General features: G+C 39.1%; 1 protein-coding gene across 11 annotated transcripts in view; it reads left to right on the top strand.

Annotated features, from left to right (window-relative positions):
• The window catches only part of LOC117983826 (KH domain-containing, RNA-binding, signal transduction-associated protein 2-like), a 224,938-nt gene that overhangs the window by 164,703 nt on the left and 41,709 nt on the right, over positions 1–18,526 (top strand). For all 11 annotated transcript variants that reach the window (XR_011236947.1, XR_011236948.1, XM_069499793.1 and 8 more), the window contains one exon: positions 7,120–7,217. Coding sequence is in view for 9 of the 11 variants with exons in the window: in XM_069499793.1 (XP_069355894.1) it covers positions 7,120–7,217 (98 nt within the window). In the remaining 2 variants the exon portion in view is untranslated. The remainder of the gene's footprint in view (positions 1–7,119; positions 7,218–18,526) is intronic.

An 18,526-nucleotide genomic window follows, 5' to 3' on the forward strand; every position in this document is an offset into this window, starting at 1 on the left:
TCCTAGTCTTCATCTTCCTTTCAAGTTACTTCTTCACATAATACAAATAAATAAACAAATCAACAAACGCGGCGCGTACTCTCCTAATTAATATTTAACATAACATGCTTGCGAGCATTTTTCATAACACTTATAGTCTTCATCAAACTTATTTCTTTCAATAAGTATTTAAATAACATTCAACTTTTCATTAATAATTCTAGGTCTTTCACTAACACCAGCGCGGTAGATAATGATCAAGAGTCTAGACATATATATAGTTGAATGAGGAGGTACTAAATATGCGCAAAACATCGCGTCCAAACAAATAAATAACAATCATCTTCCTACGTCAGTATGTCTCAATCCCAAAATAAATATTGTATATTTTATACCTATAGCACTTCTACAGCCGAAGGGTGATCAAGCCTTTGGTTTGCAGAGTCCTAATTTGTCAAAGCCGGTATAGTCTTATATCGTCAAAACTAGCACGAAACTAGACGAAAAACGTCTGTAAGGAAAAAATTCTCCTTATTTCATATTCATTTCCTTGTATTTGCAAATTGCATCTTGAGCAAAACCATTGTCTCGTATAAGAATACAAAATGTTCGGGTACGCGTGTGTCGTTGACCACGCGATGACACCGTTATAATTCTCTGAATTATTATATTTCGATTTTAACACCGAATATTTACGAAAGAAGTAAGTACCTACTTATTCATTTATTAATTATTATCTATTATTAGTTTAAACTATCCTACACACTATATAAAATCTTACAAATAAAGTACGAATGGAACTTATTAGTAGATAGTGGAGCAAGTATTATTTATTATTAAAAAACCAATATTCACCTAACCTACGTACAAAATTAAATTATCTACCCAAGAGAAAAAAAAAATTATAATTGCTACATATTTTACCTATTTGCCCATTACGAGAGATAAATTGCACTTACTTTAACTGTTAGCGACGCATTTCAATAGTCAATTTCGTGACCGCCGTGTAGTCGCCGTCGTCATCAGGACTGGTTTTGGTCATCAGGTCTGGAGGTCTGGAGTCTGCGCCTCTTCTTTCTTCTTGGTGGGCCGGGAAAACCCTGGACTCCTCGAACTGGGCCGGGAATACCCTGGACACCTCCTAGTTGTGGCCGGGATAACCCTGGACGCACGATGATGCTGGGCCGATCAATGAAGCTTGAGATGTCTTCTGTTCATTATGGATTCAATTTTTTGGCTTATTTCTTGATATTAGTGTTTCTTGATTTTTAATACAGGACGTGGAATTAGTTTCTTCTTTTTGTTCTAGCTAAGTCTTGAATATTCTTTTGAAAATTGTGTAGTCTTCTTCTTGATCGGTGCCCAGCCGGTGCACGCACTTAGATTAGGCATGCACCGACTGGCAAGGGTCGCCATGAGATATGTTGTGGCCGTATGGTAATAATTAACTGCGGCAACGGTGAAAGATGTTTATTGAGAGCCGTCTTATGATCTACTCCCGCTTATGGACTAACAATACTAATAAAGAAATCTTACATACTATTGTCTTAATTGTATTGCTTAACTACCTAACCTACATAATTTTGCATCACCTCTCTTTCAATCCGATGTGCAGGCAACCTAATTCGATATATTGAGGAGTTGCATTTTTATGTTACTTAAACTGACAATTCGTACATATTACAGGGCAGGTCATGCCTGTCGTAGAGGCGATGGCCGTTGGGAGCCGGAAAGTCCTTGAGAGGAGACCGCGTTTAAGCAAGCGTAGTGTGGGACGCCCTCCAGCACGATGGACCGACGATATAAAGAGGCTGGCGGGAAGTGGCTGGATGAGGAAGGCTGAGGACCGGGTGTGGTGGCACTCTTTAGGGAAGGCCTATGTCCAACAGTGGACGTCCACAGGCTGATCATGATGATGATGATGATGATAGTTTATTTACATTTAACTAAAGTATGTAGGTACCATTTTGTTCGATAACTTTTTGCCATCTTGTAGGTAGGGACATGATCCCATTGCTATAGAAATTTTGGGACTTCTGATCAAAATAGCGCGACAAGTGGTTTTGGCAGTCCTCTAGTGATGTTGTAACCTGACACTGCCTAAAGAATTCTGAAGAGACCGAAACAGGTGGAAATCTGAAGGTGCAATATCAGGGCTATACGGCGGATGCATTAACACCTCCCAGCCAAACTCTCTTAACTTTTGCAGAGTGGCTTAAGATGTGTGAGGTCTAGCGTTATCATGATGAAAAACCACACCCCTTCTGTTGATTAATTTCAGCCGCTCTCTCAACTTCTTGCTTTAATCTCATCAGTTGTTCGCAGTAGAGTTCAGAATCGATGGTCCTGCCTGATGATAACAGCTCAAAATGAATAATGGTCTTCCAATCCCACCACGCACACAGCATCACCTTGTTGCGAGTTAACCCGGGTTTCGCCACAGTCTGTGAAGCCTGACCGGCCTTTGACCACGACTTTCACCGTTAAAGCAAGTGATTTAATAATTTCAAGCTTATTTCGCGGTTTGACGACATATTACTATGTAGATAACGGCTCCATTCCACGATTAGTTTGTAGATATCTTGACCCAATTGCACGATCTTTGCAATTGGGTCTGGGCGATGGAGAGACTCTGAGCTTTTTTATGAAGTTCATAGTTAGCAATCATGTCTCGGAACCATATGTCAACAGGTACACATACCTACTCGTCTACAATGTCGAGTGCAGAGCTCTTAATGATTACTGGGTGGGGCAGGACATGAGCCTTAGTCATGATTTTTGTCTTACTCATGTCCATTTCTAGGGCCACCTGTTCTGAAGCTCTGCTGTCATTGAGCATTGCATTAAGGTCTTCCAGAGTCTCGGCAATAACGACTATTCATTGTCATCGGCAAATCAAAGGTGAGTGATATACTCGCCATTAGTGTTAATGCCAAGTCCGTTCCAATCCTGTAACTTAAAACAGTCTTCTAAAGCAGCGGTAAAGGGCTTTGGGGGGGTTACGACTCCTTGCCTGGTCCTCAATGCGGACTGACATCGTGGCGGTTTTCGTACAAGCACTTCAGCACTTGAATATGCCAGTAGTCGATTTGGCACCTCTATGGCGATCTCATTACAGCCTATGTTTCCAAGGAATCTAAGGCTTTTTCATAATCCAAAAACGTTAAACAAAGTGGCCGATTATATTCTTCAGTTTTCTGTATAACTTGCCGCAGCGTGTGGATGTGATCCAGATCCTGAAGCTTTTCGGTATTTTTTGCTATCGAATTGAGTGGAGTTTCAAATGAAAGAGCGAGAGGGGTTCATAAATATAAATATTAAAATATAACAAGCAACAGAAAAACAATTATAAAAAGATGCCTATTTGACTAGTAGTCATCATCCCTATTTGAACAATATCTAAAAACAACTTGAACAATATGGTAGGTAATGCTACCTAATACTCGTAGGTGGACCCCCCACTACGTGGACGGACGATATCAAACGAGTTGCAGAGAGCCGCTGGATTCAAGTGGCGCAAGAACGTGGCGTGTGGAAGCCCCTACAAAAGACTTATGTCCAGCAGTGGACGTCTATCGGTTGATGATGATGATATATCATAGACAACGTAAACGGCCAAGGACGAGGCGCGGATTTCCCACCATGGCTTGAAAGCCCAGAATCCAATAGTTTTTCATTTAAAACGACTAGTTAAATTTATATTTTCACACATTTTCTCAGCTCGAGTGGCGATGTAAAACAAAATCACAACTTGAAGAAATTAAAATAAACCTTATGTCTAAGGCAATAGAGTTTAAATTATTCTTAAAAATTGACGAGTACTGGGACGCATTGACGATAATTAGGACAAATCTGACGGATACTGGTACAAATCACTCATTTTTGTATATTTTAATTATTTAATAACATTAATGAAACTTATTAATTTCAAAATTATATTTAATAAATACATTATAATATCTGCTTTCTTGTCATGTAATTTGTTTTGTTCTAAATTCACTAACAGCAACGTGGCAAAGCAGCAAAGTCAGCTAAATTGAGAAACCGACGAGTATTGGGACATTTCCCTTAGCTCATTGTGGTTTTGCCCGAGTTGTATCGCCGTATTCTATATTCAAGCTGTTAGATAATGTCCGGGTAACATCCCGACAAGATGAGGTCAGCACCGATGACGTGTAGATGTATAAAAAAAACCGGCCAAGTGCGAGTCAGGCTCGCGCAATGAGGGTTCCGTACTACAGTCGTATTTTTTCGACATTTTGCACGATAATTCAAAAACTATGATGCATAAAAATAAATAAAAATCTGTTTTAGAATGTACAGCTGAAGAACTTTCATATGATATATATTTCACTTAATATAGTTATCTCACTTCGAAAGTTGAAAATACTAATTATTAGTTCGAGACCACAATTTAATTTTTTTTGTGTGATCTAACCCTAAATTCACGGTTTTCAGATTTTTCCCCAAATGTCAGCTATAAGATGTACCTACCTGCCAAATTTCATGATTCAACGGGAAGTACCCTGTAGGTTTCTTGACAGACAGACAGACAACAAAGTGATCCTATAAGGGTTCCGTTTTTCCTTTTGACGTACGGAACCCTAAAAATAATGACCTTCGTAGCGTGATACCCGTGGGAGATATGACGAACAAATCGCGGAAACAAGCTCGTAAAATACTTCTGTGAACTCATTAAGTATTATAGGTAGACCAGAATCTCATGAAATCAAATTCCAAAGTTAGCAACACTGTACTCTGTAAATGTCCTATGTACATAGTACTCTGTGATGAATATTAACCACCACAGAGTACTATGTGCATAAGATATTCACCTCAGACTAAGAATCAAGGAGACTTGGCATTGAAATAATAATACCTTGTTAGAGCAAGCTAGGTGTATAGAAAAGCTCTGAAGAGTGATAAAGACAAAAACACAGTTTTTTGTCTTTGTCATAGTTTAGCTTTTTTTTGTTGGGCACGTTGTCGTTTGTGCCCTACACATTATTGCGAATATTACAAGTTTTTATTTAGTTTTCTGTTTTAAATTTAGTATTGAAGGTGTGTAGAAGCCATTTATGATGCATTGCTGTGTAAAAGCTGTAGCGAACGCAAATTATGAAACAACCTTTCATACGTGAGTATAATTTCTTTTGTTGTTTTGTCCCTTTCGGGTATACGCGTCGGAAAAATATCCTTGATTCTTAGTCTGAGATATTCACAGAGTACCTACAGTGTTGCTAACTTTGAAATTTCATTTCCGTATTTTTCATGAGATTCTGGTCTACCTATACCTATACTGCCGTGTAAATCCAAAACACTGTATCTTAGACAAACCGTTTTTGAGAAAACAGTTTTCTCAAAAACGGTTTGTCTAAGATACCTACAGTGTTTTGGATTTACACGGCAGTATACGTCCATGCGTTTTCTCAAGTAGGTACTTACCAACCCGCATTTTGATTCCATACATTGCCAATAGGTATCGTATCCATTGTCTCTTTGTAGGCTTCGAAGATAAGATTTACCCAATTTTCTACGTGTATTGTATCGTTAAATAGTTTATAACTAAATTTCGGTTCAGTGGAAGTTGTGAATATCACTTTCCGAAAATCGCTATATCATTATCATCATCATCACTACTGAAAACGGGTCTCCTCTCAGAATGAGAAGTGTTTACCCTAACCTTAGTCCACCACGTCAGGCAAATGTGGATTGGCAGGCTTCACACACCTTTGAGAATATTATGGAGAACTCTCACGCAAGCAGGTTTCCTCACAAAACCATCATTGTCACATGTTTGGTATAGTACGCGGCTGAAAATAATGTACATCGACCTTTAGAAGGAGATAACGGATTTGTAGAGTATTGTCTCTGTCGTTCAGATCGACAAAACGTCATTATACGTACGATAGACAGAGACAACTCTATAAAGCTCTATAAGAAATGTCATTCTAAAGGCCGGTGTACATTATTTTTTGGCCACGTATTTCCTGTACTTTACATCCTACGTGGAATATAAAATACTTAACTGTCGGGATTTTTAAAAACCTAATTTGGTACGAAGTCGCTGGTATTGGTAGAATACAAGATCTCGAATAGATCTATGATTTCAATGTAAAACCCCTACTCGTACATTAAAATCATAAACCTATTCAACTAATGAAATCAGTGTCATAATTCACTATAGTAATATAAACTAATTAATTTATTAGTCATTACTGAAATTATGAGTACGTACACAAGAGGCGAAATTAAGCCAAAACACCTGAATAATTCATAAAACACTCACGATCACGACACCCATATTTCAGATTTGACATCGATCGAGCAGGCGCGCCGCACGGCGTAATGAAAAATACGAAAAATAATACAAGCCAAAGGTCACAGTGGGCGGGAAAAATGACAGCTGTCAGACGCGGATTAAATGTGGCGGTCATGAAAATCCAAAAAATCGCGCGTTTAGAAATTTATCCCGGTTTCTATTGGTTGATTTGATTGGAATTGTTTTTTTTTGCATTGGATATCGTTAAAAAGTGTGTGGGCACTGGGCAGTGGCAGATTAGGAATTAATAGTTTAATTGATAAACAACCCCTTTGTGTTGGCCGCCATTTTTGAAGCACGCTTGAAGATCTCAAAAGGGCCCGGCATGAGCTAGCCCATTGATGTTGGAAGCCCGCTTTATATTCTGTGGTTTAGCCTAAGTCATCCCTAAATAGGCCTTAAAGGACTGTTATCCAGGGCCGTAAAATAAATTAAAAAAAAAAAAAAAAAAACATCCCTAAATCGACCGTGCCGCTGAGTCGCGAGTAGAATGCTGTATTTCTATCTCCTTTTTATACCTATTCTACTCCCTTTACAACCTCTCGCACTGCCAAGGGTCACTGGTAAAACCTCTCACAGAGATAAGTGCTTCCCTGTCCACTTTTGCTCTTTTTTCTCTTTACTGTGAATGTTTTTGGTACGAATAATTAAAAAAAAAAATGTTTGAGCGTCAACCGCCACGATGATGTCTACTTAGTGTAGTGTTTGAGCAAGTGGCCTATCTGTTGTCCAAAGTCTTTTCCACTAAATTGCAATCTTGTTCCTCCTTTCATTTGTACCTAGCTACTATGAATAATTTGTTCCTCTATTGTCAACAGGTGAATGGCGCGGTGAGAGGAGGATGCTGGACATCACACGAGACAAGCCTGTCAAGGTGTGCGTGCGAGTCGTAGTACCTGTTAGAGATCATCCAAAGGTAAGCTGTACCTACTTGTTATAGTCACCCTCGACTTAGGTCGCGAAGGGTTTTATTAATGCCTTATCTGATGTACCTATTGTGGTCGAAACCACCCCTTATAGCTCTATGGACGTATCAACTCATGCGATTTCTCCATTGCAGTCACAGACCACTACTTATAGACTGGCTGGCCAAGTTCAGGTCGATAGACTTCACACACCTTTGAGAAAATTATGTAGGTATATGGTAAACTAACTTATGCTCGCGACTTCGTCCGTATGGACTATACAAATTTCAAACGCCTATTTCAACCCTTTAGGGCTTGAATTTTCAAATATCCTTTCTTAGCTGATGCCTACGTCATAATAGCTATCTGTATGCCAAATTTCAGCGCGATCCGTTCAGTACTTTGAGCTGTACTGATAGATCAGTCAGTCAGTCAGTCAGTCACTTTTTCCTTTTCTGTATTGACGATTCAAAAGCACTTGTAAAAGTTTATTTAAAAAATATATTTCTATATTTTATTCTATTTTATTCCTACATTGAATTCAATGCTTTCAATGAAACATTTTACACTTAACGAACTAAAGACAGAAATAAAAACGACGACGCTTTGGGAATAAAGTTAGAATAATATAATAGAGCTTCAAGTGCAAGTTTTTCATTAAATAAAATGGTTCGCTTTAGGTGGCGTTATCTTTTCTATTTGCAACAAAGCTATAAAGTACATAGCTTATGTCTGCTAGGGTCCACGGGCGCTGTTCGTTTGCAAAGAGCGGGAAAGTCATTTTTAAGGTTCCGTACCGTAAACAGAAAAAAGGAACCCTTATAGGATCACTTTGTTGTGTGTCTGTCAAGAAAACCTATAGGGTACTTCCCGTTGACCTAGAATCATGAAATATGGTAGGTAGGCGAGTAAAGGAATAAATCCGAAAACCGTGAGTTTGTGGTTACATCACAAAAAAAATGTGTTTATGAACAAATAAATTAGTATTTTCAATGTTCAAAGTAAGATAACTATACCAAGTGAGGTATCATATGAAAGGGCTTTACCTGTACATTCTATAATAGATTTTTATTTATTTTTATGCATAATAGTTTTAGAGTTGTCGCACAAAATGTCAAAAAATGCGACTGTAGTACGGAATCCTCGGTGCCCGAGTTTGACTAACACTTGGCCGGTTTTTAAAGATAATATATAAAAGGTAGTAACACATTTTTTTTCATATGATGTAACCACAAATTCACGGTAGGTACCAAATTTCACGATTCTAGGTCAACGGGAAGTGACCAATAGGTTTTCTTGACAGACACGACGGCCAGACAGACAGACAACAAAGTGATCCTATAAAGGTTCATTTTTTTCTTTTGAGGTACGGAACCCTAAACATATGGCAGTACAAAGCGGAATAGTTTTCGCACCACAGAGGCATTTCACGTGAAAAGTTGGGAAAAATCTCATTCACCATGTTCGGCACGGGTCATCACGTTCCGATCTCATTTGTCCGCGACTCGCTGAAAAATGACGGGCATTCACGCTGGACATGTTAGGTTGGACGTACACCTCGCGCATCGCATTTTTATTTACTTAATTAATACACACCGATAGACAATGGGGTCCCAAGGTGCTGGAATGGCGATCTCGCATCGGAAGACGCAGTGTTGGAAGACCCCCCACTAGGTGGATGAACGACATCAGACGAGTCGCAGGGAGCCGCTGGATTCAGGCGGCGCAAGGCCATGGCGTGTGAAAGTCCCTACAAGAGACCTATGTCCAGCAGTGCACGTCTATCGGTTGATGATGATGATGATGATGAATTAATACACATGAACTCTATATCTAAATACTCGTATATAAAAGGAAAAGGTGACTGATTGACTGACTGATCTATCAACGCGCAGCTCAAACTACTGTACGGATTGGGCTGTATGGCATGCACATAGCTATAATGACGTAGACCTCCGCTAAGAAAGGATTTTTGAAAATTCAACCACTAAGGCGGTAGGGGTCTGAAGTTTGTGTAGTCCACGCGGACGAAGTCGCGGGCAAAAGCTAGTTCTTATTGTATTACTAAATGATGTCTGCAATTGCGACTGTGTGGATTTAGATTTTTTAAATCACATGGGAACTCTTCGATTTTCAGAGATAAAAAAATAGTTTATCCATCACCGGGATTCTCTCTGTACCTTCGTCGAAATCGGTTAAACAGATGGACTTTAAAAAGCTAATAGACAGACATATTCATACACACACACTTACGCACTTAGCCAATTACGCATAAATTTTATAATATGGATATCATTCTCCGTAATATACCTACTTGTACGTAATGCAAGTAGCAATTTTTCTTTTTGGATTTTATGTTGCGCGTTAAAACTCAAAAAGCACCACGATCTGCCGACTTTGACCAATTTCTGAGATTTTTAATATCAGAGAATGTAGGGCTCTAAAATAAATTCAAATACCTCAGTGTGACCCAAACTTTAGCTCGGTTACAACCACGCGTTATCCCATCTAATGTTCAATTTTACCTTTATTCTTTAGCTAAATCGCCCATAACCCTTCTATATCCTACATATCATGTATAGTATATAGTATGTTTAAGACATTTTCATTGTTCAACTTTCACTAACACACAAACACACACTCACACACAATACACACTGATGCACACACACACACACACGCACGCGCGCGCGCGTATTTTAAGTTTCATATTCTAAATTTAGTTTTTGTTTTAAGTAAGTGTTTATTTGTTAATTACGGAGGAGGGAGAGCAGGGACCCTGAAAAACGGGTTTTACAAACTTACTTCAGGGTCCCTGGCACAATTTTTAAAAAGACCTTTGTAGAACAAATAAATCATTTCATTAATTCATTTCATTTCAAATCTGCTCTAAAGCTTGCTTCAGTGGAGTTAATGGAAAATGACGTTGAATTTACTTCAATGTTCGTATAACCCATCGCCGGCTCACTACAGAGCACGGGTCTCTTCTCAGAGTGAGAATTGTTTTGGCCATAGTCTACCATGCTGGCCATGTACGGATTGGTAGACTTCACACACTTTTGAGAACATTATGGAGAGCTCTCAGGCATGCGGGCTTCCCCACGATGTTTTCCTCACCGTTAAAGCAAGTGATATTTAATTTATTAAAACGCACATAACGCCGAAAAGTTAGAGGTGCGTGCCCGGGATCGAATCCCCGACCTCCGACTAGAAGGCGAACGACCTAACCACTAGGCTATCACAGCTTATGCTTTTTCTTTTATTCATCATCATCATGATCAACCCATCACCGGCTCACTACAGAGCACGGGTCTCCTCTCAGAGTGAGAAGGGTTTTGGCCATAGTCTACCACGCTGGCCATGTGCGGATTGGTAGACTGATTGGTAGAGTGCTAACTCAAGTCGTGGATTAATGGACTACTCAAGTCCACGTATCGTAGTATAGTAGGTACTTACTGTAATTGCCAAAGAAAATAAACGCGCGTTGATTTCGCCTGAAGTTTCTCTGAAGAATAATATACAGTAGGTACCTTGATCTAAATAAATTTTGTTTGGACGTGTGAAGAAAGATTGGACGCGTGATGAAATATGAGGCGTTTGGACCCTTCTCCCCGTTGATTTATGGGTTTATTACATTAGTGAAACACAAGGCTTGTACACAGGCACCTAACGTATGGATTTCACAGATATCCAGACTAATATAAGTGCGAAAGTGTGTATGTGTCTGTAAGATAAGATAGAACAAAATTCTTAAAGTATAGAGGTAGTATAATATAACTAGTATAGTGAATCCCGTGGGATTTTATTAAAAAAAAGGCAAACCACTCTCTTCTAACAATTTAAATTTTAAATTGCGAAAATCACATCACAACAACTGAGGGTAGAACCGCACGCTTTGACGATCAATAACGAACTGCTTGGGCGCAGCGATGCGCGCTCGTTTTTATAGCCTTCGTGGTAGGTATTTTTATAATCTCCTGCACTAGCTTATACCCGCGACGTGGTCTGCGTACACAAATTTCACACCCCTATTTTACCCTCTTAGGTATTGAAGAGGTTAAGGGTCTCTGAGGGGTTGAATTTTCAAAAATCCTTCCTTAACGGATGTTACGTCAACAGCTATCTGTATGCCAAATTTCAGCCTGATCCAGTAGTTTGAGTTATTGGTTGATAGATCAGTCAGTCAGTCACCTTTTCCTTTTATATTTAGGTCTAAATAGATATCAAACGCTAATTATTTAGTCAGGTGAAGGTAATAGCTATTTTTGTCAATATAAAACTAAAGCTACTAAGTCAACAAATAACTATTAATTCCCTGGTCAGAGAAACCTACAACAAACTTCACCGAATCATTCTTTAGAAGTTTCATCAAAGGCTCGATTCAAAGTGGAAATCCGTAGTAAATTCGAGAGTTTATACCACTCGAATTTCTCGCGTAAGAAAAGGCTCTTTTAAAAAGCAACGCCTTACAGAAACTTGTCACGAGGCCCCTTTACTGGCGTCTAGTACACGTTTCTCGACAATTTAATACTGGAACTAACAATACAGTGCAAAACTACGAAATCAAGCGTGCTTCAACATGAGCGCGCTTCTGAGAATACAAGAATACAGACCTTTTTGAACGCTGAGCTGTACACACAGACACACTTATGTCGGTATGTCTTTGCTAAAAGCTTTTCTTATGCAGTCACTTAAATTATGCTGAAATTGTTTCAACCGGAGTGGTATCAAGATACCTGCATCTGTGTCTCTGTATTTTTGAGCTGCATAGTGCATAGATGCAATCCGCACATGGCCAGCGTGGTAGACTATGGCCAAAACCCTTCTCACTCTGAGAGGAGACCCGTGCTCTGTAGTGAGCCGGTGATGGGTTGATCATGATGACGAGTGCATAGATACTTACTTAAACGACACTATTATAATACCCAACTGTTAAATTAGTATTCCATCGTTTCAAGTGGTCAGAACGCGGTGTTTATCCACCCATCGTCATAGTTTAATCCTTAATAAGTTAATTTAACCTTAGTTGCAAGCTTTTCCATCAATTCAGAAAGTACCTATACTACGCGACAGGTCGAAATAGCAATCAGGGAGGGAACACCCCGAGAAACCGCGCAGTCCCCGTGCTAACTGCCTCATACCCCGATTGCCATCTCGACCTGTCGCGGACTATACCTTCTTACATAAAGCAGCGAATGATTATAAAGTTGCATCGCATTAAGATTCAATGAAAGCTCGGCACGTCTCGATATATAATGTCGTCTGCACAGAGAGTATTAAAAGGCTAACATTGGCAATCGCAATCGAGTGGCGAGTGGCCCAAGTGAAGGGATATAGCGGTGTATGTCAGAAGTACCTACATAAGATAGCGAATGGTTATAAAGTTGCATCGAAGCATCAGGGTTCAATGAAAGCTCGGCACGTCTCGATATAATGTCGTCTGCACAGAGAGCAAGACTAATATTGGCGATCGCGATCAAGTGGTAAGTGGCCCAAGTGAAGGGATATAGCGATGTATATCAGAAGTACCTACATAGGATAGCGAATGGTTATAAAGTTGCATCGAAGCATCAGGGTTCAATGAAAGCTCGGCACGTCTCGATATAATGTCGTCTGCACAGAGAGCAAGACTAATATTGGCGATCGCGATCAAGTGGTAAGTGGCCCAAGTGAAGGGATATAGCGATGTATATCAGAAGTACCTACATAAGATAGAGAATGATTATAAAGTTGCATCGGAACATCAGGGTTCAATGAAAGCTCGGCACGTCTCGATATTATGTCGTCTGCATAGAGTTATGATACTAGAACCACATCACTGGTCGTCTGACATTATATCGAGTGACTGACAGAGAGCAAGGCTAACATTGACCACCATTAAGTGAGTGGCCCAAGTGAAGGGACATAGCGCTGTATGTCAGAGAAGTACTTACATAAAATAGAGATGGATTTTTAAAAATTCAACCCCTAAGGGGGTAAAATAGGGGGTTGAAATTTGTATAATCCACGCAGCCGAAGTCGCGGGAATAAGCTAGTAAATAATATGCCCTAAAAATATCTCTTCATCGAAACTACATATTTTTACAAATTCCTTGTTATCTTGTTTAATGCATATATTTTTATTTAAGTAATGTTGTGTGCACATGTTAGGGGTTGTTGCTTAGATACTAATCTATTGTTTTTGTATTTAGACTACTATATAGTTACAATCTGTTTTGTGTGCCTTTACAATAAAATAAACTAAACGTCTACAGTTTCTCGTTTCTGTTCTTACTTCTCACCGCCGCCGCTCATAAATTGCGCCATAGGTACTTAGTGCGTGCTGGCGTAGAAAGGTTCTCTAAAGTACCTCTATAGTTTGCTCTTTCCACTACGGAGCAGCTGATTAAAGGTCACTGCCTACAAAAGGTTATTAAAGTACAATGTAATACTTACCTACTCTTCGTTTACGCGTAGTACGCGACAGATTGAGATGGCAGTCGGGGAGGGATGTAAGATGATATAGTCGTGATAAGTAATTACGTAAACATAAAACTAAAGCTACGAGGGTTCCTAACCCGCCCAAGTCTGAAAAGAGCCCACGACAAACTCAGCCGGACATACTTTTTACTATCCGCACCGCGCGCCACCGCGCCGTAAGGAATTTCACCCTCACCACCTGGCCTGGGTGTCTGGTGCACTTCGACCGTCCGCTGTGCCAGATCCTTCTTCCCACGTACATGCAAACTGTGGGACCAACTCCCATTGGAGGTGTTCCCACTAGATTACGACATGGGGTTATTCAAGGAGTGGACCAATAAATTCCTAAAAGACCGGCAACGCATCGGCGGTTCCTCTGGTGCTGCAAATGTTCATAGGCAGCGGTAATCACTTAACATCAGGTGACCCGCCTGCTCGTTTACTCGCTATCTCTATTAAAAAAAACACCACTTTACAAAATCATTTAAACTTATCAGAAATATCACAAAGCTGTTAGGCAACTCATTCCCAAGCTTTCTTATCATTTAAATACTCCTTTACATTGTGATAAGATTTTTTAGAAGCATATAGGTAGCTCTCTCAGTCTCCATCGCCCACTGAGTGTATAAGATACTATAAAATTGTACCTACTGACTTTTCTGCCAACTATAAATTAAATGTATAGACATTTTATAGCTCATAGCCAATCAATCTTTACCAGTCAAAGCACAATCTATGAAGCATTCTTCAGAGAAAATCAACGCGCATTCCTTTTCGCGGACAACACAAATAAATAAATAAATAAACAAAATTTGCCAAGAGCAAACATTATAGGGTTGCCTATGTATGACTTTATGACTATTTTTATAGATAAATTATTAAACAGTGGTGATTCTTTTTTTTTTTTGAGTTATGATAGTGTAGTAGTTAAAATATCGACCTCCTATTTGAGAGGTCGGGGGTTCTATTCCTCTCACGCATCTCTAACTTTTCGGAGTTATGTGCGTTTTAAGCATTAACATATCACTTTATATAATGGTGAAGGAAGACATCGTGAGGAAACCTGCATGCCTGAGAGTTCTTCATAATATTCTCAAAGGTGTGTGAAGTCTGCCAATCCGTACTTGGCCAGTGTGGTAGACTATGGCCAAGGTCATCATCCGAGAAAAGACCGTGCTATAGTGAGCCAGCGATATGGTTTGATGATGATTCATTTTGTAGTTTCTGCATATTTATTGGAAAGAAAATTTCTCTTGTCATTTCCACCAGACTTCAAAACTAAATTAACTTGTTAGGGTGTAATCTAATCAAGATAGTAAAACAATATTAACTATTTATTTTATCTTAGTCAATGAATCCAAAGTGTACAGCTGTAACCTGAACGCTAGCAAAAACTTAGCGTTATTGTTATACTATCTAAACACAATTAAATATCAATCACCATTTGCCTCATTTTGTAGTTTTAGTGATTTAGTATTTTTCAAACCCGCAATGTACAGCGTGCAAAACTGGGGTCAATGCCCCACCTACGACGCGGCATTGACTTCGAGTGGCCTACTTATGCAACATTCGTTGACCTCTAGCGTCAGTCATGTGTTTTATATGCAATATATAGAACTTTTACAAAATATAGGATTATTATTTTTCTGCGATTTTTTGTGGGGAAAAAAAAACGCGAAATCAGTGTTATCACCTGTCTTCGTTTTTGCTAGCGTTCTAGTTACCCCCTGTATAAAACAAACCTACTACTACTACTAACTACCTTTATTACTTTTAACAACACCCTTGCATACAAAGAACCAAAAGTTTAATTTATTATTGCCTGTTTCAGCGGATAATAGCAAATCAATCTTTTAGTTCTTTGTATATCATGGACTTCAACACCCTTGCATGTTTACCCAAATAAATAAATCAAGCTGAAATATTATAAGGGGACAACCCTAATGTTTGTTTTCACAGCCAATGTATATTTCACACACCTGAACCAATAAGTATAAAGATCGTCGCCAAACAAAACTTAGGGTATTCCTCAAATACAATTCTTGGACTCTGTCCAAATAGGACAGGGAGAAGTCACACTTATTCGCAACAAATAGTACTATTTTTTTGGTTATACACTTTTTTATTTCCTCGTTATTTTTAATGCTAATGTACCTACATGTAAACATTTTTTAAATATCACTCTATGAAAACAAAAGTGACCCAATCCAAAATATAAATTTTTCAGTATGGCCATTAATTAAATCAAGCTTAAAACGACAAAGTGGAAAGGGGCACTAGTCCTATCTAGAAAAGTATAGAAAAAAGATATGTAGTAGAGTGATGATATTAAAAAAAAATTAGAGACAAGGATCTTAACAACAGACATGTTTTTTTCTCGTAGATTTAGGTACAGATAGTTGTAACTTCAAATTGGAAATTATTGGATAATACCACTTTCAATGTGCGATATTTTCATCCACGGAACTTAGCTTAAAAATCATCTTTAGCCATGCGAACTGCGAAAGTGTGTTTGTTTGTTAGTTTGTTGGTTTATTGGTTTGTTGGTTTGTCCTTCAATCACGTCGCAACGCAGCAACGGATTGACTTGATTTTTTGCATGAGTATAGTTAAAGACTTGGAAAGGCACACCTCACTTCACGTTGTTTGTCAAGATCTCACGTCCAAAATACATCTTGACAAACAAAAAAAGTGGCCACGGTGATAAGGACAAAACATAAACATTTGCCACGTCCTAATAAATGCATTTATCATTTAGTTATCTCGCTCTAACAGTTAGTCACAATAGGGCTACATCTACAGGTATTTATTCTGAGGGTAAACCGCACTTTTGACATGACAGTTGACCCAGCAAATATTTATAACGAGACTTGCGTATTCGTGTAAGTTTACCCCCACAGTACAGTCAACTAAGTCGTTTGACAGGTGACGAAGAAACTCACTTTGTATTCTGCTCATATATCTTGCATTACTTCTACAGAATTGGGTTTGTGAGGAACCTAACTTTGTTTTCCACTCGGCTTGAACTGATATTTGAACAGTGCATTTTATAGTAGGTACGGACCTCGGTCAGCTTATGTCCCAAGGTTTAGCTTTAGTTACTTTTTCAGAACATTTTCTTTCTTTTTAGGGTTCCGTACCTCAAAAGGAAAAACGGAACCCTTATAGGATCAGTTTGTTGTCTGTCCGTCTGTGATTTATAATTTACTGACTTATTCCCGCGACTTCGTTCACGTGGACTATATAAATAATTTCAAACCCCTATTTTACCTCTTTAGGGGTTGAATTTTCAAAAATCCTTTCTTAGCGGATGTCTACGTCATAGCAGCTATCTGCATGCCAAATTTCAGCCCGATACGTCCAGTAGTTTGAGTTTGATAGATCAATCAGTCAGTCAGTCAGTCAGTCGGTCAGTTCGTTTTATATATTATAGACTAAGATAGTGATATTGCACGCGAATAAGGTTTCAAAACTTCAACAATGGTTGAAAAATCTCCTTAAGTTCACTTATCCCATCTTTATCTCTTTGAAGCAATGCCTGACACATTTTTTAACGTTAAACCTTCGGCGTGTAACAAATTGGCTCTCAAAAGCCCTATCCTTAACAATCGGCGTTTTTCTTTGCCATAATACATCTTTATGACAAAAAATACGGTCAGAAATTCGAGACAGGTACGCTTATCTGACTGTACTTTCATCTATTTATTGCTCAGCATATACTGGAGGAATCAACGGGCCATAGAGAGAGCTTTCTTCTTTCTCCGCTCGGGGCTGGTTTCCCCACTTAAACGTTTCTGTCTGTTGTGCGTGCGATTAGAGAGAGCTATATTTGGAATTTGTCTACGTTATTCAAATAGAAATGAGAAAATCCATAGGGGAACTAGAGTAACTGACAAGCTCAACGGATTGCGAAGTTGAATTGCCGCATTAGCTTTACCGATAGACGGCTACTGCTGAATAAAGGTATCTTGTAGGGACTTCTACACGCTACGGTCTTACGCTGCCTGAATCCTGCGGCTCCCTGCAACTCGTTTGATGTCGTCCATTCATCTAGTGTCCATCTTCCAACGCTGCGCTTTCCAGCCCCTTGAGACCCCAACGTATATCGGCTTTTCGAACTGGGCACACCCTGTCCACTGTTGTCTTGCCACTTCAGCTTCAAAACCCGCTGAACTATATTAATTACGGATGATGATGATGTTCAGTTTTAATCTATTCTATCACTTTTTTAACGCACGTTAAAGTCCGCAATATCGACACGTATGTTTCCGCTTTCTTTATTGATTTACGATTAAGGCGGCGTGCACACAACTCACCGCATGAATTCCAATGACGGCTTTAGACCGGGGAATATAGAATCTGACTGGATAAACATATTTCGCGATACCACGTTATATCAATATTTGAGAGGATTTCATTTCTTTTCATTGAATATTCGAGTTGCTTCGTTATGAAGATTTACTCGGTTTAAAAGAAGGAATTTCCCTCTGTGCGTCGTATTCCTTATTGCTGAGAGATGTGACCCCTTTCCTTTAATCGTAATATAATGGTAGGGATTTTACGACTCGATTTTAGAGCCTCAATAGCTCAACGGGTAAAGGAGTGGACTGTAAACCGGAAGATGACGGTTCAAACCCCGCCCGTTGCACTATTGTCGTACCTACTCCTAGCACAAGCTTGACGCTTCGTTGGAGAGGAAAGGGGAGTATTAGTCATTTAACATGGCTAATATTTTTTTTTAAACTAGAATACGATCTCTATTAGAAAAATATTATATTTGTGATAATAATAAATAGCCAGGATTGATTGACTTAGCGTGCCATCCAAGGCACGAATCGAGGTAATTTGGATCAATCGTCGA

Source organism: Maniola hyperantus, chromosome 7, assembly GCF_902806685.2.
Source record: "Maniola hyperantus chromosome 7, iAphHyp1.2, whole genome shotgun sequence".
NCBI lineage: Eukaryota > Metazoa > Arthropoda > Insecta > Lepidoptera > Nymphalidae > Maniola > Maniola hyperantus.